At 39.9% G+C, this 27,006-nt stretch overlaps 1 protein-coding gene across 1 annotated transcript; it reads right to left on the bottom strand.

The window, feature by feature from the left end:
- Positions 1–3,860: 3,860 nt before the first annotated feature.
- On the bottom strand, positions 3,861–17,603 carry AREG (amphiregulin). The gene is given in 7 exon segments (XM_020988588.1): positions 3,861–4,024; positions 4,848–4,958; positions 10,105–10,257; positions 10,751–10,940; positions 15,306–15,455; positions 15,458–15,520; positions 17,328–17,603. Coding segments are annotated over 6 exon segments (717 nt in total). The 5' UTR covers positions 17,395–17,603; the 3' UTR covers positions 3,861–4,024; positions 4,848–4,864.
- Between the last annotated feature and the right edge of the window lie 9,403 nt (positions 17,604–27,006).

Raw genomic sequence — 27,006 nt, 5'->3', positions numbered from 1 at the left:
TCTTTTTCTTGCTCCAATCTCAAACCTATAGTAAATTAATCCAGCTCTATAGTATCCCCTCTTATCCCTGGGTGTTCCTTGATGAACCCCAACCCTTAATCACTCACACCATCTGCCTCTTCTACTCCTTTCATGTGTTGCTTTATGGAACTAGAGGACCATGTAACCCAACTAATTTATGCTATCTACTTTCAACTGTTCCCTCTTTACAGCAAGGTAAACCTTTTAGTCTTCTCTAATAAATTTTCTATACCATTCCCTCCAGAGGCTATTCCAAACTTTACCTTCTCTCCTTAAGCCTCCCACACTATCTCCTTCCCTTACACTGTCTGCTAAGACCCTTATTCTCATATGCTACTGAGAAATAGAAACCACTCACTGTGGGACCTTCTTTCCCCCTCTCCTTTTCTACATCTGGGCACCTCTTGACATTATCCACAATTACCTTTCTTTTTACTCTAATTTCTCATGAAGAGATGACCTCTCACCAAGGCCAATCCTTCTGTCTTGTCTTATCTTCTCCAGAAGATTGCTCCTATAATCACCACACCTCCCTTCCTCATCTCTGATCTTCAGTCTCTTCCTATTTACTGTTTTCTTCTGTGGGGGGACCATAATTATCTTTACAATGTGTGGATGGACTAGTCTTCTAACCACCTGGTGGCCTAACATTAGAAGGTCCCCAATTCCTATTGAATAAGAAATAAAATATGACAACCTAGGCAAGGACACATTAAGTGGATAGTTTCATCCATGATTCTAATAACTACCTGTCCTCAGCTAAGACAATTATTAACTGTGGAAGCAGTGCCATGGGAGGGATGACCCTTGTTTGGAGTGGTCTTGATGAGTGGATGCTGTTGGTTAGGGTTTGATGTGAGATGACATGAGGTACTCATAAGCCATTAAACAGTGCAGAAAAGGAGATTTATTTTGCCCTAATGTAATAAAGATACGAATGAAGGATATACAGTGACACTTAGCTTCTATAGCCTGATCCCCTTTGTCTCCATTTTGGAAATGCATCTGGTCAGCAAGGCAGGGTGTAGTTACTCACAGCTGGACTTCAGACATCAACTAAGTTGGAGGGGCTTGACCTTCAGAGGGGTACCTTTTTATATGACTATACCATGAGGAAGCCATATCAATACAGCCAGAGGTCACCAGGATGGTGCATCAAGGGAGGTATAGCTTGAACCTCGCCCCATTCCTAGTCCAATCAAGTCCTGATTTTGTTACCTTTCCTAACCCACGTAGAGAAAAGGAGACACAATTAGGTATTGGATAGCTTGTGCAAAAACACAGATTGGAAAGGCAATGTTATATGTGAGGAACAAAAAGAACGTCAGTTTGACTGGAAGGCAGTAAGTGTGAAAGTAATGTGTACTAAGTCTAGAAAGGTGATTGGGAAGGGATTTCAGTGTCAAACAGAGGCATCAATCTACTATCCTAGAGGTAAGAGGCAATCTGTTGAGCAGGGCAAATTATATGTGCTGACCCATACCTTCGTATCTCTCAACATCCCTTCCATAAATAAGACATTTCATAAACATCTCTTGAATGATAATTATTTCCCATATCAGAGTGAATTAAGGAAACATGAAATTACTTATGAAGAGGACATCCATGTGAAATACATGTTGGGATCCAAATAAAAATAAAACACTCTATACATACTCTTAAAAAGAAAAGTGGAAGGGGCAGCTAGGTGGTGCAGTGGATAGAGGATGGGCCCTGCATTCAGGAGGACCTGAGTTTAAATCTGGCCTCAGACACATAACACTTACTAGGTGTGTGACCCAGGACAAGTCACTTGACCCCATTGCCTAGCCAAAAAAAATTTTCTTTTAAAAAGTGCATCTGAATTAGTGGGGAATTATCTTCTTGTAGCTCTGTGTATAACATTAAAAAGATTGTCATCAATGAATGAAATAATTGCTAAGTGGCTTGAGCAATTTTCTCCTTTTGCCAAAAACCTGCCATAGTGAGAGAAGGTCTGGGTAGAAACAAGGTGGGATGAGTGAATAATCTCACCCAAACCTGCACAGAAGAACTCACTTCACTCCACCTGCCTACTCTCATAACTCTTCCTCCATGTTGTAACAAAGGGCTTTTTTCAAGTATGATAGTTATGCTCCTGTTTTCAAGGATTCCATTCCTACTTTTCTCTCTTTATTCATGTCTCTGTGGTAACTCTGACCATCTTCAATGGATTTGCTCTGTTTCAATCCCCAACTTCTGGTGAAGAGTTCAAATATGCTAGGTATGCCATTTTGTCCATCACTACTGCTGGATTGGGAGTCAGAGTATATGTTCAGATTCCAGTTCTGCCACTTACTATGTGTGACCTGGGAAACTGTCTTCACTGCTCTGAGTCTCAGTTTCCTTATCTGTGAAATGAATGCTAGCAACGCCTTGCAAACTAAGAGAGTGCCCATCAGCTGGGGAACCCCTGGACAGAGGGTGGTATGAATGTGTTGGAATGGTATTGTGCTATAACAAGTGATGAAAGAGATGATTTCAGAGAATCTGGGGAAGTAGGAACTGATGCAGAGTGAAGTGAACTCTGATCAGAGCCTCAAACAACCACATGTCCAGAGGACTTATGATGAAGCACGTTACTGACTTTCTGATAGAAGGTGATGGATTCAAAGTGTAGAAGGAAATGTACATTTTGGAACATGGACACCACCTGAATTTGTTTGCTTGATTATGCTTATTACAAAATTTTTTAAATTGTTTTTAAGTAGGGGATAAGGTGTTGGGAAGGAGGGTAGGTAGTGACAGTGATGCAAAAAAAAGAGGGCCATGGAAATATTTTTAAAATGAACAGAGGAGTATAAGATGATGTTCAGAAGGAAGCACAGATAATTAGAATAGCTTTGAAAATAATATATTAGATTAGTATATACTTACTAAAATAATAAGCTATGTGGAAAATATGGAAAAGCAAAATTCAGGCTTATATATAATACTCTTTTTTAGTTCTTTGTCTATGAAAATGTTCATTTTGTGTTTAAGTGCAGAATTTTAAAAATATTTCAAGAAATAAAATGAATGCTAACTTAAGTAGCAAAGTATCCTGAGGGAGACCCAGCAGATGACATGTGCCAGGCAACTCAAACAATCACTGCAGTCTTAACCAACACTTCCCTTCAGACTCCAATGGGAGCAGCCCAAGAGCCCTGAAAGTAGAAGTCTCCCCCCAGCCCCCTCCTTGCCCACCTCCAGAACACTGGCCCTGCTTGTAGACCAACTTCTTCTACAGCTGTAATTCAGGGAATTAGTTCTTGCAGAGACTGGACCTGACAACTGCCTCCTCAGCAGTCACAGCTCCTGAAGATGTGGAAAAGGAAATTCTTGCCACTGAAGCCTTTGATGTTGTCAAATAGCTCAGCATCATAAATGGATGTGGTTTTATCAGTGGAAACAACATTAAAAGGAAACATTAACATCTGCAGAATCATGGGATTGGATATGTGTTGTCTTCCCAACTAGAATGTGAGCTCTTTGAGAACATTCAGGTCTACGTATGACTCTGTACCAAAAAAAACTTCTGCAAAATTGGCTACTATTTAAGAATGATTCATTTCCATTTAGATTTTGCCAACTAAAAGAGTGCCTTCTGACACTGCAGAAACTAACAAAGTACCATGGAAGGGGAATGAGAACCTTTCGCTGGTCAAGCTAGTTTTAATGGCGAAAATGCCCTGAATTCTCGAGATCCCCAGAATGGTACCTGAAACTTTCAATCCGTTTAATTTTTTAAAAAGTTTAATGAGTTATAAAATAAATATAATTCCATTAAATAATAAATAAACTATTTACAAGTGGAAACATATTACATTATATTCCCATGCTTCTGTATGTACAGAAATAATAAGACTTTCAGCATAAAAGTTGACATTTGAAAGTTAAAAACCGTCAGAAAAATAACCAATTTTCTGATGACTCACAAGAAGAAAGAGTCTTGGCATTTGTGGCTGTGATATAGCAGTTACTTCTTCATCTTCAACTGGACAGCCTATCAAGAAATAAAATGCATGTGTTATTCATGAGGAATCTATGAGTTTCTTTCCAAACCAGTATCAAGAACAAAAAGTGAAAAAAAAATGAGAACTGCTGGCTGGAGGAACACCCTGGTGGCCTTCCTTCCTGCCATTTTGAATTCAATCCTGCTGCCACAGCTGCCTTTGTTATTATATGTGCCTTGTTCGGTAAAAGAACTGCCTGTGTTTTAACCATCAGTCTGACTACGGTACAGGCAACAAGGAGGTGGTGAGAAATAATTATTTCCACTTTTCACAAGAAAACACAACTGATTTAATAGCATAGAACCAGAAGAAAACTACTGAAGGAGTCCCAAACATTTGCAAGTGTGTATGGGATCTCTCCCTATAACATAGTGTGCTAGGCTAAAATGGCAGGCCTCATTTTCTTTTCCCCAGCCATTCATTCAGCATTTTATTTGTAGAAGTTTCTCCTAGATTCAATTCAATACCAAGTAGTCGAGAGCTCTCATTCAAAACTGTTGCTACTCTCACTAATATTAGATCCAGTAGATGAGAATATGATACTGTATCTGCTGAATCTCTCTCAGGTACAAAGAAACAGAGCAGTCTTCTTCCTTCTTAAAATTGTGAAGTAACCAGACAGAACTTGCACCCCACCTACCATGGGATGCTCCACGTTGAGCATAGGAAATAGGCCTGACAGCATCTGCTTGGGTCAACTAGTCTATTTGTATGGGAGAACATTTCTCTGTTTAAATGAGCACCTCATTAGATATTTCCCACCTTCAAACAACTGAATGTATTACAAGGAATCCCATGTAAAAACACACAGACCTGTAAGCCACTTTCAGCTATACGCTAATAGGCTCATTTCCTTTTTCTTGCTTGAGTTGCTTTCTTTCTTCAGCTTCCTGGTCATGAACGTTGGAATGTACTTTCCGAAGCCTGTAGAAAACAAAAACATTTCATTGTAATTGAGGGTTTATTCTTTTACGCAGTTATTGTGGGAAGCTAGGTGATTTAGTAGATAGAGCACTAGGCTTGGAATCAGGAAGACTCATCTTCATGAGTTTGAATCTGGCCTCAGACACTTACTAGCTATGTGACCCTAGGTGAGTCACTTAACCCCCATATGCTACAGTTTCCTCAACTGTAAAATAGAGATATGGAGAGCATCTGACTCCCAGGGTCTTGTGAGGACCAAATATACAAATATTTGTAAAGCACTTAGTATAGTGTCTGGCATATAGTAGATATTTAAGAACGCATCTTTCTTTCTTTCTTCTGTCTGTCAAACCTGTCATTTTTAAGGTTCAAATAAAAAAAAAACTGTCTCCATAAAGCCTTCCTGGTTTCTTGATGTATGTTTCTTCTCCCTCTTCTGAATCCTTATTCTACTCAGTTTGCAGTTTTTTTTAAAGGAACTGGCCACCACCTCCTTGTACTATAGTTGTCTTTGTATTTTTCTTACCCCTACCTCTCCTCAGCCCCTCCTTTCATTAACTGTAAGCTCTTGAGGGTAGGTACAAGATCACGTACCTTTGGTGCACCCTGCCTTGGGTCTGCTATCCAGCTGAATAAGAATATTAGCTCTGAGAGGATTGGGTTATTCTTTTGGTCTTGGTGTCCCCAGTGCCTAGCATACAGTAGGTACTTAATAAATGATTGTTCTATTGAATGGTGGAAATAGCATGCTGCCTTCCAAAGTAAGCTCCTATAGAATGGAGTGTGTTGTTTCTTTTAGCATAGAGGTTTAGGATTTAGAGTGGAAGGATCTATAAGAAATCATCTAGTCCAAGACCCTATTTTTACAAATGAGGAAACTGAGGTGTAACAGAATTAGCCATGGCTGCACAGCTGGGAGTTAGAATTTGAACCTCCATATCTGTTTCCAGGTCTGCCCTCTTTCTACAATAGTACTCTGTCCCTAGAGTTTTCTACTCTGAGAAGGCAATGACCTTATTTAGAACCTAGCATAATGTCCTACATAATTAATCAATCATTTAGCAAACATTTATTAAGCACCTAATGTATACCAGTCACATACTTATTAGGTGCTGAAGATACAGAGGCAAAAACTAAACTAGTCCCTGCCTTCAAAATATACATATATATGACATGTCTATATGTTTGTGTGTATGTATGTATGCATATGTGCACACATACATATGTACACAATATCTATATATGGTCCTAGAAGGTGTGTGTATATATATATATGTATATATATAATATATATACACGCACACTTATGTGCATGCAAACACACATATGCATACATATATCTATATATGGTCCTAGAATAAATATGAATATGTGTGTGTGTGTGTGTGTGTGTGTGTGTGTGTGTACAAGTTGTATTTGTCCTTTGTTCTTGAAGAGGACTATGACATCAGGGAGAGACATGACTTGCAATTGACTTTGATTTGAGTGAGGGGGGGCTATGCAAGGTCACCAGCCTCACTTTCTCCTCCAGAGCCATCTGGGTCCAGCAGCCAGATATTCATCAGAACTGGAGATGGCCCAGGATGCAATGGAAGACCCTGGCCCTTTGAAGCTAAGGTCTTTTCAGGTTCTCCCTGAGTGAGGTAACACCCATTCAGTGAATTACTTTAAGAAGTAAGTCAAGGGATGGCCCCTTCAAAAAAAAAAATCAAACTGAGAGGTGAAGACCCTCAAGGTTGCTGGCCAAAAGAAAAACAGTTACTATTTACATTCACTCTGAGCCTGGGGGGCCCAAAAAATAACCATGAAGGGGTGCTTGGGCAGGGACCTATTGTTGTCCAAGCTATTAGCACATGTATATGTATGCGCGCGCGTACACACACACACACACACACACACACACACACATATATATATGGTCTTAGAAGGTATACATATATCCAAACATATGTGTGTATACACACATACATTTATGTATAAATATGTAGCTATGAAGGTATTATTTCTTTGCAAAGCAAATATAAGGTGCTGGGGGCAGGCAATAGCAGAGGGGTGGGTAAAGAGTTATGAGGCTTCACACAAAAGGTGGTGCCTGAGCTCTATATTGAAGGCATTTAGGGATTGTCAGCGGCAAAGATGAAGAAAGAGCAACTTTGTAGACACACCAGCCGGCCGAGACAGGAAATAGAACGTCATGTAGGAAAGACATTAAGAAGGTCAGTTGGTCAGTGTCATAGAGTATGTGAAAGAGTAACAATGGATAAGTCTGGCAAGGCTGGGTAGGGTCAGATTGTGAAGGGTTTTCAGGGCTGAGCAGAGGAGTTTATACCTGCCTCAAGGTAATAGGGAATGACTGCAATTTGTGACTTAGAGTAGGGACCCCATCGGACCTGCACTTGAGGAAAATCACTTTGGCAGCTGTGCGGAGGATGTTTTGGTATGGGAGGGAAGAGACCAGTTGGAGGTCATTGTAACAGTCCAGGTGATAGGTGACAAGGATCTGAACCATGAATGTCTTTTGCTGAAGATAAAGAGGAGAATATAAGGAGATAATATCTGTTTTGGAAGGGAAGAAGATTTTTTCCCCCTCCAGCCTTCTCATTTAAATAAAAGCTACTTGCATGAGTGCATCTTGGCTGAAGATTTTTCTGTCTAGTTTGAAATATTAGCAGAAAAAAAAAGTCAGACTCTAGCTTGTATACAGAGAAACCTTAGACTTAACCTCTGATTGCATGTGAATAATAAAAGAACATTGGGTGTCATTTCATCATCCTTTGTAATCAAATCAAGATTTGCATATGCAGCAATAATCAACAGTGACCACAAAGAAGAATGCTTCATTTCCTGAATGGCAGGAGTGGTGTGGTACATATATACACAATCCACTTGTTAAAGTAATTTCTGAGACTTAAAATTTGGGCTCATGAATCCATAAAGTTTCCCAAGCTCCTGTAGCAAGAGCATGAATCACCTTATTGAATATTCAGTAGTCTGCTTCCCTGATAGTAACTTCCCTCAGCCAGAACAATAAAATATTGGTATCCCTAAAAACAAATAACTAGACTCTAAGGGTATGACCCTGACTTTTGTTGTTCAGTCATTTTTTCAGTCATGTCCAACTCTTCATGAGCCCATTTGGGGTTTTCTTAACAAATATATTGCAGTGGTTTGCCATTTTGTTTTCCAGTTCATTTTACAGATGAGGAAATTGAGGCAAATAGGGTTAAGTGACTTGCCCAGAGTCACACAACTGGTAAGTGTCCGAGGCCAGAATTGAACTCAGGTCTTCCTGACTTCAGGCTGGATACTCTATCCATAATGCCATCAAGATACCTGTATGACCCTAAGAGTATTCAAGAGTATTCCAAGAGTATTCACTGACTGTGGAGTCTTTTGTTATTGTCAAGTTACTGGAGATTGTAGGATTATAGATCCAGTAACGTGAGGGACCTCAGAAGCCATGTAGTCCAATCTCTTCATTTTGCAGATGAGGAAATTAAAGTCCAATGAGACCATGCCTTGTCCAAGGTCATACTTGCACTAAGTTCCAGAAATGAGATCTGTACCCAGGTTTTCTCCCCTTTTAAGTTACAGCTGTTTTCACTGCACCACAATTGATTTAAAATTAGTTAATACTTTGAAGGGTAAGACCAGCCCCCTAATTTTATAGGTGAGGAAAGGGAGATCTAGGGAAGTTAGGGGACTTGGCCAGGGCCACTCAGCTAGTAATTGTCTAAAGCCGTATTCAAACCCAGGTTTTCCTGACTCTGGAGTTGAGCACTAGATGTGTCCAGAGTAATGGTGGCAGGGAAATCCAAGGAGATAGGGTAATTTCCACTGCATTTGTTCCTTACCTCCCCACCCCTCCCTCTAGGAATGAAGGAGATTGACATAGGCTGAGCATCTTCTGAAATTGCCAGATACAATAATAAGATATGTTATGACACAAACACATCAGGTGTGGCTCACTAAATTACTTTAGAGCATGACATTCCAATAAAACCCTACGTTAATAGTCTTACAAATGCCAGTGTGATACTTTGCACCAAACTCAGTGTCCCCGACCTCCCCCCACCCAATTAAGTTATTTAAGTCTTTGTTCTGATCCCAGCTAAAATCCAACTTTCTACAGGAGGCCTTTCCTAATCCCTTCCTCTGTATTAGTACCTTCCCTCTGAGATTACTTGCGAGATACCCTATATATATATATATAATATATATATATATATAATATATATATATACATATATATTGTTTGTTTGGGGAAGCTAGTTAGCTCAATGGGTAGAGTGCTAGTCCTGAAATCTGACCTCAGACACTTAGAAACCGTGTGATCCTGGGCAAGTCACCTAACCCTGTTTGCCTCAGTTTTTGCATCTGTAAACTTAGCTGGAGAAGGAAATGGCAAAACACTCTGGTATTTTTGCCAAGAAAACCCCAAATGGGGTTATGAAGAGTTGGGCATGGCTAAAAATTGACTGAACATGAATAACAATACTTAAGAGGACAGATACATATAGTTGTACCCCAGCATCTCTTCTTTTCTTAGGAGAACAGAATGTCCAGCCTCACTGGTCTAGAGTCAGACCTGACTGGAAAATGACTCAACAGCCACATGGTTGTTTCCATGTTCTTTCTTCTCTCCCCTAACCCACAATTAGACTGGGAGCTCCTCAAGAGGAGGAACTGTTTCTGACTGTCTTTGTAGCTCAAGCCATGAATAAGATTCCTGGCATATAGTAAGTGCTTAATAAATGTTTGTTGCCTTGATTCTGGAGAGGAAGAAATCCTTTTGGATGCTTTCGAAGGTTTGCATGGAAGCAGGATTTCTTTTTTTTCAGTACCGGAAACCTTTGTGACTGGGGTGGGGGACAGGCGTACAGCAACAGCTAATCAATTTTCTATATTTCCCCCAAATAGCATTATATACTTAATTGTCACGATGGTCCCAAAGTCATTACAATTCATGCTGTCAACAGATTCTTCACTTTTATATACACAGTCATAAAACAGTACTTAACCACTATGGCTTACTCATGGACACATTTCTGACACAATCCAGCAGTAGGTCCTGGGAGTGGCCTTGGGAAAATTCTCTCCTCTTCTAGAGGTTCTGAAATAGGGATTTGCATATTGTCATACTTACTGGATGATAATGATGACAATCGCTGAGAAGCAAAGAAGAGAAAGAAGAGCAGTCACAACAGCCAGCGCTGTGATGGAATGACTTCCGTCTCCCGTGCTATGGGTCTTCATTAGTTGTTCCCCACACCGTTCCCCAAAGAAATCCTGATGACACCTACAAATAACCCACAAGCAAACAATGTCATTCAGATTGAAAAGTCAACTCCATCCTGTTATCTATAAAGCCTCGCAAAATCTCGGAAAGAGGCATTCAAACATCGTTTAGAAGGGAAGGCATGTTACTACCCTACAATGCTGTACTGTGTATTAGAATGTCTGTCAGCAGTCGAACAAGTTGAGATTAGTTTGGGTGTGATATTCCAAGAAGACACACCTTTTTATTCTTCATGTTCTATTTCATGACCTACTGAGGAGTTCAATGATTTGTTATGCAGCTTAAAAATTATACTATCACTTCATTTGCATGACAGATAAGTTTTCAATGGAGAAATCTGTGAAGCATGAAAAGGATGAAATTTTTTTCTTTTAGGAAAAATATTGACATGTATTAAAGGGATGGGTTACTCTGAAGAGCAAAGTGTATAGTCAAGGATCTCTGACGTGGTTTATAGGAAATGCAAACGTTAACATGACATAGAACAACTTACTTGCAAGTCACTGCTTCTAGGCTTTCTATGTATTTGCATTCACCATGAATGCAATAATTTTTGTACTTTTCATCACATGGATTAACCATCTTTTTGGGTTTTCTCTTTCTGCCTTTATTTTTCTTTCTTCGGGTCTTGGGATTTTTTTCACTTTCTGTTCTATTTTTCTTGGGTTTAACCAAATGTCCAACTGGAGAAAAAAAAATTTGTTAATGGAAATATTCTTGTTTTCATTTTAATGTACAAGAAGAAAAAACACTATACCAGTGGTTCTTTCAAATGAACAATTTCCACATCTTGTGAAATTTACAATTATCTATAGGTACCTGAAATATATAGATAATTAGCCCCGCTCCCCCAAATAGGAGCATAATATTTTAAAATCATATCTTTACTGTGTTCCAGTTTCATAGCCCAGAAATCAATTTTTCTATTGGATGCTTTCAGTTTTCAGATTATTGCTAGTAATAGGAATCATGCTTGTTGACTAAGGGAGACTGTCTAATTTTGATAATTAGCATGACTAGAAGAACCTCATTCATCATCATGGAGTCCAATGCCCTCATTTTACAGATGAGGAAAGACACATAGAGGTGGAAGGTAGTTTACCCAAGCTCACATAGCTAAAAAGTGCCAGAGATGGAGCTTGAACCTGAGTCTCCAGCTTCTTGTTCAGTGCGCTTGCCCTTATATAATTCTGCCTCATGACTTGGAATAAAGAAAAATTATGCTTAAGTGAACCATCAGAAAATAAAATTGGACTTTTGTAATATTGACTGCCCCTTACAATCAGGGCTAAATTGCTCTGGTATAACTATCTGTTTCCTGGCTTATTTAAGGTCAGCTCTCTTATCAGTACTTACACTACCAAATGAGGAAACCCAGAGTAATTAATTTTGTCACTTGTTAGGAGTTAGGATTTTCCAAAAAATGTGATAGGAGAGAAATTTCAACAATGACCAAAATTGAAACTATCAATGAATTTTACTTCTCCCTGTCTCCGATGATGCCAGAGTTGAGTTTGATTTCCCCCCTCACCTTCCATTCATCAGCTTTGTGTTAAAATTTGCTTTCAATTACTTTTTCTAACTGCATCCAACATAGAAGTTATTCTGCCATAGTGTATGACCCTCTGACCTTTGCCCCCATGTATCCATGTATGCCCCCCTCTCTCACACACACACACACACACACACACACACACACACACACACACACACACACACTTTTCACCTCCTTTTTATGTTTTGTCTTCCCCCACTAGAATATAAGCTCCTTGAGGCCAGGCACTTGCATTTTATTCCAGCACTTAGTTCCTGGCACAGAGTTTGTCTATCATGATTGTGCATTTCCTGCTTGCCAGCATACAGCTTTACTCATAACGCAGAGATAAAGAAAGTAAGATGATTGGTTGTGGACTGTGAAGTGGAAAGTGGAAAGCAATATGAATTATATTTCTATTAGTTCAAGGATAAACTTATTTGTAAAAGCAGTAAGTAAATTATATGGGGACAATGAAAAGGAAAAAACATACAACTTCCCCACCCTTACTAAGGTCAATAACTTTCACCAAGGCCCTCTGGCATACAAAGAATTCTTAGATCAAGCATGTTGGAAATTGTGCCAAGGATACTGAAGAAAGCCTATACTTAAAGAGATGACAAGTTGACATGTTGGCTATCTCCTAACAGAAGAAGTAAGCAATATGGAACCACAAGCCATGAGTTTAACCTTAAAGTCTCTGACTCTAGATGAGTGGAGAGATGGATACACAGACCAAGTCCTAGGACACAAATTCAGAAATCAGAATCAGTGAATATTGTTCTATATATCTAATAGATGAAAGAAAAGAGACAGATCACAAACAATTTCTGAGAGGCTGAAATGTTGTTGGTTGAAATGGATGGTTGACTCCACAGACATTCACCATAATAGCTTTTCAGAGGTGTTCCGAAAAATAAATAGATCATACTTTCTATGATAAACACTACTATTTCATAACATGCTGTAATTTTTTTCAAAAAATGGCCCTTTTTCTGCTTTTAATATCTAACCTAGGTAGTTAAGAAGGCAGCAAATTGTCATATCTGAAGGCAGATTATTTTGTTGTATCACTACTCAGATATCATTTCTCCTAACTCAAATTTTATAAAAATTAAAAACAAAATCTGACCCCTCTTACCTTTTATAACATAAATTCCTATCCCTTTCCCCTTATTTGCCCAGCCTCCTACCCCTAGGATCTACCAACATACAAACACATTGTCAAAAATGGGATAGTAGGAATGGAGTCCCCACCACATGCCTCTGACATATGATGTTTTTTTCTCCATTTATCTCAAATAGCAGCCTTTGTCAATATGGCACCAAATGAAAGCCAAAGAGACAGCAACAGATAATTAGGGTTAAGTCATGGGGAACTATTAGAAGGCCATGGGCAACTGTAATGACATGGTTTATTGTGCCTAGGAGCTATTCAAGAACAGGGTAGATGATCTCTTGCCAGGTAGGTCCATGCTTCAGGTAGAGATTAGCTAAAGCAGCTGCTAAGGTACTTTCTAACTCTAAAAGTTAATGAATCCTCATTTTTTATATTGAAATTTCAGATCCAATTTCATAGGTCCCTATTTTCTCAGGGAATGTAAAAGTGATTTAGGTAGCATTTTATCTTTTTGACTTTGTTCCCTTGATTTAGAAAAGGAAGTCAAAGATCAGCATCCTAGAGGTACAATGCAACTGTAGTAAATTTTTTAAAGTTTTTTTTTAGGTAACTGGGGTTAAGTGATTTGCCCAGGGTCACACAGCTAATAAGTGTCAAGTGTTTGGGGTGAGGCCGGATTTGAACTCAGGTCCTCCTGACTTTAGGGCCGGTGCTCTATCCAACACGCCACCTAGCTGCCCCAATTGTAGCAATTTGTAATGATCTGTCTGTCCATCCATCCATTCATCCATCCATCCATCCATCCATCCATCCATCCATCTGTCTATCTATATTTCATTTAGATATAAATACATACATGAAGATCTGCTTTTTATCTTTCAGCTATTTACAAGATTGAATTGTTTAACTCAAATTAAAAGTTTAAAATCTCTTGTAGCTCTGACCATTGCAGCAATTCTATGTTTCTGTGGCAAATTCTACAGCTTGTTTTTTCCAGACCCATTCTCAACATCCCTTAGAATCTGATCACTGCATTGCCTAGGAACAACATAATTACATTCAGAAGAAAAGTGGAAAAAAATGAAAGATAACAGCTGACATTTACCTAGGACCTTTAAGTTTAAAAGAGCTTTCCTAATAAAGACTATGTGAAGTTGTTATGGCAAATATTGTTATTCCATTCAACACTGAGCACCCAGGTTCAGAGACATGAAAAGACTGGCCAAGGTCACGCAGCTAGAACATGTTAGGGGGAAGACGTAAGGCCAGGTCTCCCCATTCCAAATCCATTTCCCTTTCTGAAATACAACATGACTACTCACAATATAGCAAATAAAGTCATGGGTCAGACTATGGGATTCAGAGATGAAAGGGGTCTTAGAGAACATTTTTCTAGCCCAAGTCTCTCATTTCACACATGAGAGAAAAGATTTGCCCATAATAAGTGGTACAGCCAAGGCATGGGTACCTGATTAGAAATCTGGGGTTCTGGCCACCATAACACAGAGTGCTAATTTCTAAGAAAGTCCTGCTGCACTTAGAAACTGATAATGAAAAGCGCTTCAGGATCAAACAGAAAATGCTCTGTTTGGCATTGAAGGCCCTTCATGACCTAGACCCTTCCTGGCTGTCCAGTCTTCTCACACTTTACTCCCCTCCCCCCACTTAATGATCCAGCAATACCTGTCTTCTTACTCTTCCTCTCAAGGGTTACTCTGTCTCCTGACTGTACCTCTGCCTTCACTGGCCTACATGACTGGAATGCTCTCCTGCCTCATCTCTGCTTACAGGCTGCCATAACGTCCTTGAAGACTCAGTTTAAATCCTATGTTCTTTGACTGGCTTTTGAGGGCTTCCCTCCTCTCTCATCCCTCCCCCACCCCCTGCCCTGCTAGTGTTTTGCCTCTGAGATTACCTTGGATCTACTCTGTATATACCTTGCATATAACATATTTGTTTACATGTTTTCTCTCACAACAGTGTGAGTTACCTGAGGACAGGTATCATATTTTTGCCTTTCTTTATATCCCTTGTGCTTGTTCAGTCATTTTTCCGTCATGTCTGATTCTCTGTGACCCCACTGGGGTTTGTTTTTTTTTTGGCAAAGATACTGAAGTAGTTTGCCATTTCCTTCTCCAATTCATTTTACAGATAAGAAACTGAGGCAAACAGGGTTATGTGACTTGCCTAGGTTCACACAGCTAGTAAGTGCTTAGCACATAGTTAAACACTTAAAGAATGCTTATTAACTGACTCCTATACCAAGCATGGGAGATAGCTATGTGTTTGTAGTAAATCCACTAGAAAACCTGAAGGGGGGTTTCCCTTAAGAGGATGCTAGGCGGATCCACGTATTCCTATACCACTTTTCACTTGATGTTTTTTTTTACTCACCTTTGATTGAATCATCTATGATATATCCAGACAGTTGTGGGTCTTCCTCATACTCTTCAGAATAGTCATATTCAGTCTCTGAGGATATTTCAGTTCCTGAGAATACTTCAGTTACTGAAGATAGCTGGAACCCATCTGTGCTATGGTCCCAGAAAACAAGTCATTTTTCTCAGTGTAAGTTTCATTGGCATTTGATGCAGCGACATGATGGCACACTGTGGAGCCAAACAAGAAAGTGAAGCAGGATTCTGTTTAGTCCATGGGCCACATCGACTGGAAGACAGGTGTGAGCCTCTTCCTACCCACAGTCACAGCATGGATCCTGACTGCAACTGAGTCATTCATGAAAGCACATTTACATTTTGCTCACAGGTAGACTGGGATGCTCCAATAGTAATTCTTTTACTAGTGGTTTCTTTTTTGTACATGGTACGGTGTCAAGAACACTGGTTTGGAAGTCACAATTCTTACTTTTCTAGTCCTAGGTCGGTCACTTACAGGCTATGTATGGTCAAAACACTACTATTTTGAGCCTCAGTTTCCTTGTAAACTTCAGTTTGAGGCTCAGCTTCATATAAACTTTTTCTTTCTTTCCTGTAAAATGGGATCAAGAGTCTCACTCTTACTAGCTACCTTATAGGGAGGAAGGGGTTCCAAAGACTATAAAGTACTATCCAAATATGAGTTATCATAGCACATTTAACTGGAAGAGACTACGTAGTCCAACCTTTCCATTTTACAGATAAGGAAACTGAGGACTGTAATTTCTATTAAATAGCACTGCTAGAAGCTTTCAGCAAGAATAAGGTTATAATAATATATAAAAGCTATCATCTGAAATGACATTATCTGTTCCCCTCCCTTTGTGGAAGGAAATGCTTCCAGCTATAAGAAAAACACCAAAAGGGGGCTTAAGATGTAACTGCTTCATTCCAAATAAAATTGCAACAGGGAATGGCTCTATTTGCTTTCCAATGCCCTCAGTCCTACTTTTTGTTCTCAGCTAGGATGCCGAGTCCCCTTTCTTTAGGATGTAAAATGGGCTCTGGCTCTCGCGTGTTAGAAAGATTCACTGGGGAAATGAAAGCTTCCACATGTTGCTAACAGGTATTTGAGTAGTACAAAAAGCAAAGAAAATGGAAATGACAAGATTTCCTCAGAGACACTTGCTGATCCTGTGACTTTCAACAGCTTCTGACCCTCATAGGATAATAGGCTCGTATTCAATCTAGGATCATAGACACAGAATCAGAAAAAAAAAACCCTCCAAAGCCATTTAGCTCTACACCTTTATTTTACAGCATGGCACAGCTGATAGTGATAGATTTGGAGTCAGGAAGACAAGTTCAAATTCTGCCTCAGACACTTACTAGCTGTGAGACCCTGGGCAAGTCACCTCATCTCTCAGCCTCAGTTTCCTCATCTGGAAAATAGGGGTAATTGTAACACCTACCTCACAATATCAAATGTGAGGATCAAATGATAAAACCCATAACATATGTAAAGTACTTTGCAAACTTTTAAGTACTCATTGTCATTTTAATAATAATAATAATAATAAGGAAACCGAGGCCCAGGGACATTAAGCAACTTCTCCAAGGTCATTCAGGTAGTCAGTATCCCAACTCCAGCACCAAGACTTGCTTCACTGGTCCAGGCTCCCTCATCAGTTTATTCACCTGTAAAATGGGGATGCTGTCAATCCTAAAGCTCTATGTAGAGACCAGCTCTTATTATTTCACTCTGCGGTTTACTAGTCACTACCTGGCACTCTTTAACGAAGTATCCAAATAGTGAATGAAGGAAGCGTGTGCCCTGGCTAGGGCCAAGGCTAAATAAAGTGAAATGAAGCCTCCTCGGAGGCTCTCCGCCAGCTGCCACCTGCAGTAGGTGCGCTCGCCTCGCCAGGCCCGCCTGCCCCGCCTGCCCCTCCCGGCCTGCGCTCCCAAGGAGGGCCAGAGCTGGGGACTGGCCCGTGGGAAGAAGGCGGCGGCTGCCGCGCCCCGCACCCCAGCGGCTCACCTGCGCTCAGAACCAAGAGGGACAAGAATACTGGCGACGTCGTCGGTGGAGGCGGTGGCGTTCTCATTGGCCTCTCGGGGCGGCGGCTCCGGCTACGGGACAGCTGAGAGGGGCAGTTTAGTGGCGGAGAGCGTGGCAGTGTCCCGTCTGAGCGAGAAGGAGTGGCGACTCAAGTTCACGTCCGAGAGCCGTGCGTTCGTCTCCCTGGACAGCCGCGTCCCCGACAGTCCCAGCAGCGGCGGGCAGCAACAGAGACGGTAGCAGAGACAACAGCGCTTAGAGGTGCGCGCATTCCAGAGGTGCCACCGCACCTGCGGCTTTATAAGTCCCTGGCGGGGGAGAACCCCGGCTAGGAGAGAGGGGCTGGGCCCCTGACGTCACTAAAGCTCCCCTGGATGGGTGGAGCCAGGAGACTTGTCAGGGAGGAAAGGTTGCGCCCCAAAACCACACACAGACAGAGCCAAGCCTTTCTCGCGTAGGAAGGCAGGCTCAAGAGAAAGCAAAATTGAATTGTAGAGCTAGGAACGTGGGGACAATGATAGGTAATGATTTCTAACGCGTTTTACGGTGGAGAAAACACTTTACATATGTTAAGTTATTTGATCAACTTCTCGGAATGGTCCCAAAGCGCTCTGGGCACGAGTTTCTTCTTCTGTAACCTAAAGGGGTTGGACTTGGTGACCCGTAAAGCTTTTTCCAAGGATACAGCGTAGAACAGTAGATGGACTTGAACCGGGCTTGGAGGAAGGGCTGGCCTCAAATCCTGCCTCAAAGAAGTATCAGCTGTGTGACCCTGGGCAAGTCCCTTAACCTCTCTCTACTTCAATTTCTTTATCTGTAAAATGATGGGGTGTTGGATTTCATGGCCTCCAATGTCCCTTCCATCACTAAAACTTTGATTCTATGATTCAGACTTTTGACCCTCGATGAGTGCCTTTACATCTTTGTGCCTCAGTTTCCTTATCATTAAAATGAGGGGTGGCGCTGGACTTGATGGCCTGTAAGGTCCCTTCTTCTAGCTCTTACCTATGATTTTATGATTGATTTCATTGGTTTTGAAATTGATTTCCTGTAATTCCTAAAGTCAGAAATATCCTACTAATCTTTTACTAAAAAATTTCAAAGCACTATAAAAATATATGACTCTAACAATGAGATGGATTTATTATGGATTCACTAAATTAGAGGTGTTCGAGGACAAATATTTCTCCCTTTTTCCCTTCCCTCCCCACTCCTCAAGACAGCAAGCAATCTGATATGGGTCATACATGCACAATCATGTAAACATATTTCCACATTAGTCATGTTGTGAAAGAAGAAACAGAACAAAAGGGAAAAGTCACAAAACCCCCCCAAAAAACAAAAGTGAAAATAGTATGCTTCAATCTGTGTTCAGACTCTGCAGTTCTTTCTCCAAATGTGAATAACATTTTCTGTCATTGTCTTGGATCATTGTATTGCTGAGAAGAGCTAAGTCAATCATAGCTGATCATCACACAATGTTGCTGTTAATGTATAAGGTGTTCTCCTGGTTCTGCTCATTTCACTTAGCATCAGTTCAGTGACATATCTATCTTTAACACACTAAAAACAAAAACATCTAAGTATCATTATAAAAAATAGTTTAAGCTTTGTGGACACCCTGGAAGGGTCTAAGGGACTCTCAGAAGTCCTCTACCACACTTAGAGGACTGCTTGACTAGGCTTCCCAGAATCCCTTTCAATTTTGTTAGTGTGATTCTAAGGCATCATCCATTGAAAAGGGTTAGTCTCCAAATACAGAAGTGATTTTCTTCCAGAGAGACAATGTGAATGCTGTGGAAAGGGTGCTTCAAGGGGGTGTCTGAGGACTTTGGTTCAAACTTTAGCTTTTCCACTTACTGCCTGCTAACTTTGGGCAAACCCTTTCATCAGATGAATCTCAGGCTTTCCCTCTGTAAAATGAAGGGATTTGATGAAAGACATAGAACTGGTTGGTTTTGCTAAAAAAAAAATCCCTTTCTTTTAAAATCTGTTATATATCCAGAAACGAATATGGTAAAAACAAGAGCATCATGGTTTTTTTTAAAAATAAGAAGACAATCTTTTGAAAAAGGAAGGGGTTGGACTAGATGACTTTTTAAATTCATGTCGATGAATATAGACCACCACCTCACTCCTACTCTCTACTGGTGACTTTTAAATTATGGTGGCTCCTGAATAGGAGGGATCTTTTTGGACTAAGGCCTTCCTAGGGTTCCTCAAGTCACATCCAAGAAGTGGGAAATTTCCTGCTCTGTTTATACCCACAGTCATTTCTACCAATGAATTTAGAATTTAATGGGGTATTCAATTGTCAGCCTTTGTCACCTGCCCAGCAGTCAATAAGTCAATACTTTAAGAGGAAAAAAAGGATGGAATTGAATTTGGCTTTTTGGTCATGTGACTCAACCCCAAATTTGGATTGCTCTTGAATTGAGGAAATGATTAAATTGTTTTCTCTTTTCAAATTGTTTCCTTGACCTTAAGATCCATATCTACTCTTGCTCATTCCAGTAAAACAACTTTTTGAGGAATGTGGGTCGCAGTGCATTCTCTGTATAGATCCAAGAGGTAGTTTTGCCTATATTAGCATTCATTGACAAAATTTCACAAATTTGTCATTTTAAAAGATAACGTCAGGATAATGTGAGGAACACATTTTAGTTATCTTCATTTGTCAGAGTTATTGGTTGTCAGTTGTTTTTCAATTGTATTAAACTCTTTGTGACCTCATTTGGGGTTTTCTTGGCAGAGAAATGAGTAGTTTGCCATTTCCTTCTCCAGCTTATTTTACAGATGAAGAAACTGAGGCAAACAAGGTTAAGTAACTTGCCCAGGGTCACACAGCTAGCAAATATCTGAGGCCAGATTTGAACTAAGGAAGATGAGTCTTCCTGACTTCAGGCCCAGTGTTCTATCCATTGCACTACCTAGCTGCCCCTTATTTGTCAATGTAGCACCACTAACTCACCCCACCCTTGCCCCCAAATGCTATCATGTATGAAATTATTCTTGGAGGTCACCTGTGTGACCTTGTCAGGCAAGTCCTTCAACTCCTGGGTCTCTGCTGACCATTTTCAAAGTGAGAAGGGACAGGGTTAGATGAGCCTAGGATTGCCTCTAGCTCCAGTCTTAAATACTTCTTCTATGATCCTTACAGGTTTTCTTGGACGGCACAATCTAGTGTTTGGTTCCATATGGAGTTCTATAACTTTTCATTTTATTCTAGGAAGTTTGACCAAAAAGGAAAGATAGACGGATGGATGGATGGATGGATGATGGATGGATGGATGGATGGATGGATGGATGGACGGACGGACAGACCAACAGACAGATAGATGAGCAGATGGATGGACAGATGAGTGGATGAAAAGATGGATGGATCAATAGATAGACATAGATAGATAGATAGATAGATAGATAGATAGATAGATAGATAGATAGATAGACGATAGATAGATACTGGATCCTTGAAAAAACAATAAGCAAATTTGCTTGCAGTATATCACTCAGAAGGGCCCAGAATGTGGGGTGTAGTCAGAGTTAGTGAAGTCTTTAAGGTAGCTACAGAAATATCAAGATAGAAAACGTTAGAACAGGAGTGATACCTCTTCAAAGGTACTGCAGGGTATTGCATGCAGGGGTATTGGAGAGGACAGAAGTTAGAGCCATTTGTCTTCCTGGAGCTGTGGCTGTGATAGACGGTCAATGCAACACAGGACAGGACTGCTTCAAAGTACTGACGTGTCTGAAGTGGGTGATTCTGTGTCCTATTTTCACATTTCATTTCATTCCATAGTTAGAGTTAGAAGCGACCTTAGAACTCATCTTGTCCAAACCCGTCATTTCACAGATGGGGAAACTGAGGCACAGAGAATGACTTGCCCTAAATCACTTGTATAAAATCACCCAGGTAGTAAAAGGAGGGCTGAGATTTGAACCCCAGGGTTCCCATGTCTCCCATCTGTGTGTTAGTATTTCACTTCGAAGTTTGTGGAATAGTTTTAAATAAAGCATTCCTCACTGGGTACAAACATAATTTATTTTAAATAAAGCATTCAGTCAGTCCATAAACATTTATTAAGTGCCTACTATGTGCCTGGTGCTTTGCTAAGGATTGGGGATAAAAAAAATAGGCAAAAGACAGCCTGTGCCCTCAAGGAGCTTACAATCTAATGAAGAGACTCCCCTACAAACAAATATATACAAAGCAAGCTAGGTGAAGGATAAATAGGAGATAACTATCAGAGGGAAGACTTCCTGTAGAAGGTAGGATTTTATTGGTACTTAAAGAAAGCCAGGAAGATCAGTAGTCAGAGGTGAGGAAGAAGAGCATTGTAGGTATGGGGGACGGCCAGAAAGAATGGCGGGAGCCAAGAGATGGAGTGTCTTGTTCGGGGAAAAGCCAGGAAGCCAGTGTCATAGGGTCAAACAGTACGTGTTGGAGAGTAAGAAGACTGGACAGGTAGGAGGAGGCTAGGTTTTGAAGGGCTTTGAATACCAAGCAGAGAATTTTATATTTGATCCTGGAGGTGATAGGGAGTTACTGGAGTTTATTGAGTAGGGGGTGATTGACATGCATACATAAATATGTATTTATACAATATATGTGTATATTTTGTTCTTTAGTTGTTTTCAGTCATGTCTGACTCTTCATGACCCCATTTGAGGTTTTCTTGGCAAAGACTGGAGTAGTCTGCCATTTCCTTCTCCAGCTCATTTTACAAATGAGGAAACTGAGGAAAATAGGGTGAAGTGACTTGCCCAGGGTCACACAGCTAGTAAGTGCCTAAGGCCAGATTTGAACTCAGGAAGATGAGTGTTCCTTACTCCAGGCCTGGCACTCTATCCACTATGCCACCTAGTTGCCTCATATGTGTAAATGTGTTTATATATATAGATATAGGTGTAGATATAGATACAAGTATAGGTATAAATATATATGTATATGTGCATAGGTATTATGTATCTGTATATTATGTATATGTATAGGTACAAAGGTACATGCATATATATTTATATACACATATATGTACTATGCAAAAGTATTCACAATAGAATTCCTTCAAATATTGAAAGTGTAACTTAAAAATCATTATCTACAACTTCAGAACTGTGTCTTTCAAAGGCACATTTCAGATGACCTCAAATAACAGACTCTCGATATTGAGTATAAGTTGATGATGTCCTGCTCTGAATTTGGTAGTGAGAGGATGTAGCAGAGTGATGGTGTTAAAGCACAAAAGACCCAAGTTCTAATCCTACCTCAGATACTTACTGGGCGAGTCCCTTCATCTGTCTCAGCCTCAATTTCCTCATTCATAAAACAGGGGTGATAATAGGATCTACCTCCCAGGGCTATTATGAGGATCAACTCAGTGTCTGCAGACCTTAAAATGCTATGTGAATGATAGCTGTTATACAGCATGTCAAAGATGGTAATATTTCACTCTATTATAGGTTTTAGAGTTTAAAGGAGGGGAGAATAATGTTTAAAATTGGATAATATGCAGGGAGAGGGCATTCCTGTTCAGATATAGATTAGACTAGTAAACACAGCTTGCATTTATATACTGCTTTCTTGTTTGGAAAATACTTTCTAAATTTTGGTCTTCACAACAACCCTGTGATATAAGGGCTTTTATCATCTTTCTTTTACATAGGAGAAAACTAAAGCAGGCAGAGATCAGGTCTTCTTGACCAAGGTCCAGCACCCTATCCACTGCACCGCTTAGCTGCGTGTCCCTGAGGCCCCTGCTGGAATTCTCTGATCCTTTGTGATTGTATTCTTACAGGTAGAGTCTTTTGGAATGATGCTCTTTAAGACTTCAGATAGCACCCTTTAATTTAATGAATAAAGCCCAAACTCCTAGGCCTGTTCTTCCAGGGCCGCCAGTTCACGACATGGGGTACAGTAGAAATATGGGCACAGAGGAAGAAGCGGGATGAAGTGAGATAACCCCTGGAGAGTTCATTCTCTCAGTTTTGGGCCTCAACCTTGAGACTGAGCTTCCCTGATTAGTGACTGAGCAGAAAAACAAGACAAAAAACAACAACAAAACCCCCTCACTAAACCCATTCCATCTAACATGGTGCCCCAGACGATGCCATCAGCTTTTCCTGCTTCCCCACGCCTCCACTCAAAATCCCCCTGAGCATCACCTCTCCAAACCTGTATTCTCCTTCTTTTAGAATGTACAGCTGTTCATCGTTCATCTGTTCTGGAAGAGGACCAATGACATCAGATGTCTTGGATTGCCCATGAATTGGATTTAAGCAAGCCAGAATCAAGCAAAGTCATCAGCCTCACTCTCTCCTCCAGAGTCACCAAAGTGCAATGGCAAGACAAAAGTCAAGACCCACTGGCGATGGGCCAGAATGCAGTGGGTGACCTTGGCCTTTCTAAATTAGGGTCTTTCCCAGGTTTCATGTAAATTCTTTTACAGACTCTAAACTTGGTGAGGGAAGGGGCTTGTTTTTTATTTGCAACTCCAGCATCTGGCATTCAGTAGGCCCTTAGTAAAAGCTTGTGATCAGGTACAGCTAGGCCTGGATAGGTATGAAGAAGGCATTCCCCATTCCCCAAAATTGTTGCACGTATTTAAATTCTAACTATTTAGAAATTACAATTATGTAAAATATGGTCATGGGTTCAAACCCGATGGAAATATGCAGTTCAAGTTCAAATAATGCAACTAGTGCTGGGAGTTCATTACCCACACTAAACCAGACTTAGCTGTCCAATTTATTTAGGACATAGTGTTAAGGGGAATTCCCTATAATGAGGCTGCAAAGGTAAGTTTCAGCCAGTTTGTCAGGGGTTTTGGTTATTTATTAGGCAATGGGGATCAAGTGAAAGTGAAGCCCATATCTTAAGTATCTTTCTTTCTCACCAGTCCCTAGTAAGGTGTTCATCCATAACAGGTACTTAATAAATAGTTGCAGAATGAATGACCAAGTGAGTAAGAAACTTTCAGGAATGCAAGTAGTCTGTGAATAAGTATGCTCACCATGCTCATGTGGGATAGCTAAGGCAATGGGGAAGAGTGTGAAAAAGCAATGGGACTTGGAGTCAGGAAACTTGGAGAGGCCAGTCCTGCCTCTGAAACTGGGTAACTGTGTGACTATGATGCAAATTGCTCAGTCTTTCCAATCTTTTCCTCAATTTCCTCCTCTGGAAAATGGGGGTAATGATGTTGTTAGGGTCAAAGGAGACAATGCATGCAATAACAATAGCTAGCATTTGTATGGTGCTTTCAGGTTTGCCAAGTGCCCTGCAAATGCTATCTCACTGGATCCTCACAAACCCTGAGAGGTAAGTGCTATTGTTATGCTTGTTTTACACACAAGGAAACTGAGGAAGATAGAGGTTAAGTAGCTGGTTTGGGATCACCCAAAAAGTATCTGAGGTGGGATTATGAACTTTGGTCTTCCTAAGTCCAAATCCTTCATTCCACCCATTGAGCCACCCAGCTACTATGGGTATACAGTACCTTGTGAAGAGTATGTGTTTAGGAAAAGTCCAGTAAGTTCGCTCCTGAATTTTACATATTGTTGACTTTGACTAGGCTTACTTTTGTCTCGGTTAGGTCTTTGTTCTTGTTCAGTCGTATCCAACTCTTCGTGACCCCATTTGGGGTTTTCTTGGCAAAGATACTATAGTGGTTTGCCATTTCCTTCTCCAGCTCATTTTACAGGTGAGTGAGGCAAACAGGATTAAGTTAACAAGATTTTTTAAAAAATTATTCATGTATTTTAAAAATTATTTTTGAATTTAGAGTTCCAAATTATTTTCCTCCTTCCTATCTCCTTCCCTTATTCACTGAGAAGGCAAGCAAGTTATATCAATTATACATGTGTAATAATGCAAAACACTTCTATATTAGCCATATCGTAAAAAAAGCTCAAAAAGAAAGCAAGAAAATTATACCTCCATCTACACTCCTCTCTGGAGGTGGATAGCATTTTTATTTTTTATCACGAGTTCTTTGGAATTATCTTAGATCACTGAATTGATCAGAGTAGCCAAGTTTTCCACAGTTGATGATCATAATACTGCTGAGCATAATGATCTCCCAGTTCTTCTCACTTCACTTTTCATCAGTTCATATAGCTCTTGACATAGTTTTTTTCTGAAACTACATCCCACATCATTTCTTACTACATAGTAGGGCTTTATCACAAACATATACTACAACTTTTTCAGCCATTCCCCGATTGATGAGTATCCTCTCAATGTCCAATTCTTTTGCCACTACAAAAAGAGCTGCTATAAATATTTTTGTTCCCACAAGTACTTTTCTTTTTTCTTCAATCTCTTTTGGGTATAGACCTAGTAGTGGTATTGCTAGGCCAAAGGGTATGCACAGTTTTATAACCCTTCAGGCATAGCTCCACATCTCCAGAATGGTTGGATCAGTTCACAACCCAACCAACAGTTTATCAACGTACCTATTTTCCCTTATCCTCTTGAGCATTTTTCATTTCTATTAGGTGTGAGATTGTTTTAATTTTCATTTTTCTAACCAATAGTGATTTAGAACATTTTTTCATTTGACTATAGATACCTTTGATTCTTCTCCTGAAAACTGCCGGTTCATATCCTTTGAACATGTATTAATTGGGGAATGGCTTTTATTTTCATAAATTTGACTCGGATCCCTATATATTTGAGAAATGAGGCCTTTATCCGAGAAACTTGCTATAAAGTTTTTTTTTTATGTTGCTTCCTTTTCTGTGGTATCTTTTAGCAAAATGTAGTTTCCCTGATCATCTCTTTTAATTAGTCTGTTTTTGCTTTTGCTTTGTCTGAGATCATGATTGCTATCCCTACTGAATTTTTACTTCAGCTGAAGTATAATAGATTCTGCTTCAGTTCTTTATTTAAATCCTGTGTTTGTCTCTCTTTTTCAAGTGTGCCTCGGGACATATTTTTGTATTGCACTTTCTAATCCATTCTGCTATCTGCTTCCATTTTATGGGTGAACTCATCCCATTTACATTCCAAAAAGGAAGATAAAAAAGGATTTAATTTTTTTAAATTGATGAAATAAAATAAGCATTTCCGTAACATAGTACAACAAAAAATATGGTTGTACATGAAACTGCAAATCTGCTACATACAACTTGCTATTCCTTTCAATTATACAAAATGCACTATCATGTAAATTTCTTTTTTTCTTTTTTCTTCCCTCTCCTCTCCTCCACCCTAGAGAAGGCTACCATTAGATACAAATAGGTATGTGTATACACACATACACACACACACACACACACACACACACACACACATATATATATACACACACACATATATGTGTATATATATACACATATATATGCAAAATTATTCTAAACATACTTGTATTTATCAGTTCTTTCTCTAGGTGCAGATAGCATCTTTCTTCATATGTTCTTTATAGTTAATTTGGATATTTATAATAGACAAAATAACTTATTTGCTCAAAGTCATTCTTAAAATCATATTGCTGTTACTGTGTACATGATTCTCTTGGTTCTACTCACTTCCCTCTTCATTATATCATTAAATTTTTTCCATGTTTTTCTAAAATCATTGAGCTCATCTTTCAAAAATGGGTCAACTTTTAGAGGGAGAATGTGATTCCTCAGCAGCTCCTAAAATTGAAGCTAGCTTGTG

The sequence above is a fragment of the Phascolarctos cinereus genome, unplaced genomic scaffold (assembly GCF_003287225.1).
Source record: "Phascolarctos cinereus isolate Bilbo 61053 unplaced genomic scaffold, phaCin_HiC Scaffold_9;HRSCAF=440, whole genome shotgun sequence".
NCBI classification, from domain to species: domain Eukaryota; kingdom Metazoa; phylum Chordata; class Mammalia; order Diprotodontia; family Phascolarctidae; genus Phascolarctos; species Phascolarctos cinereus.
Note: the sequence above shows the minus strand (reverse complement) of the source record. Positions and strands in the feature narration are given on the sequence as shown.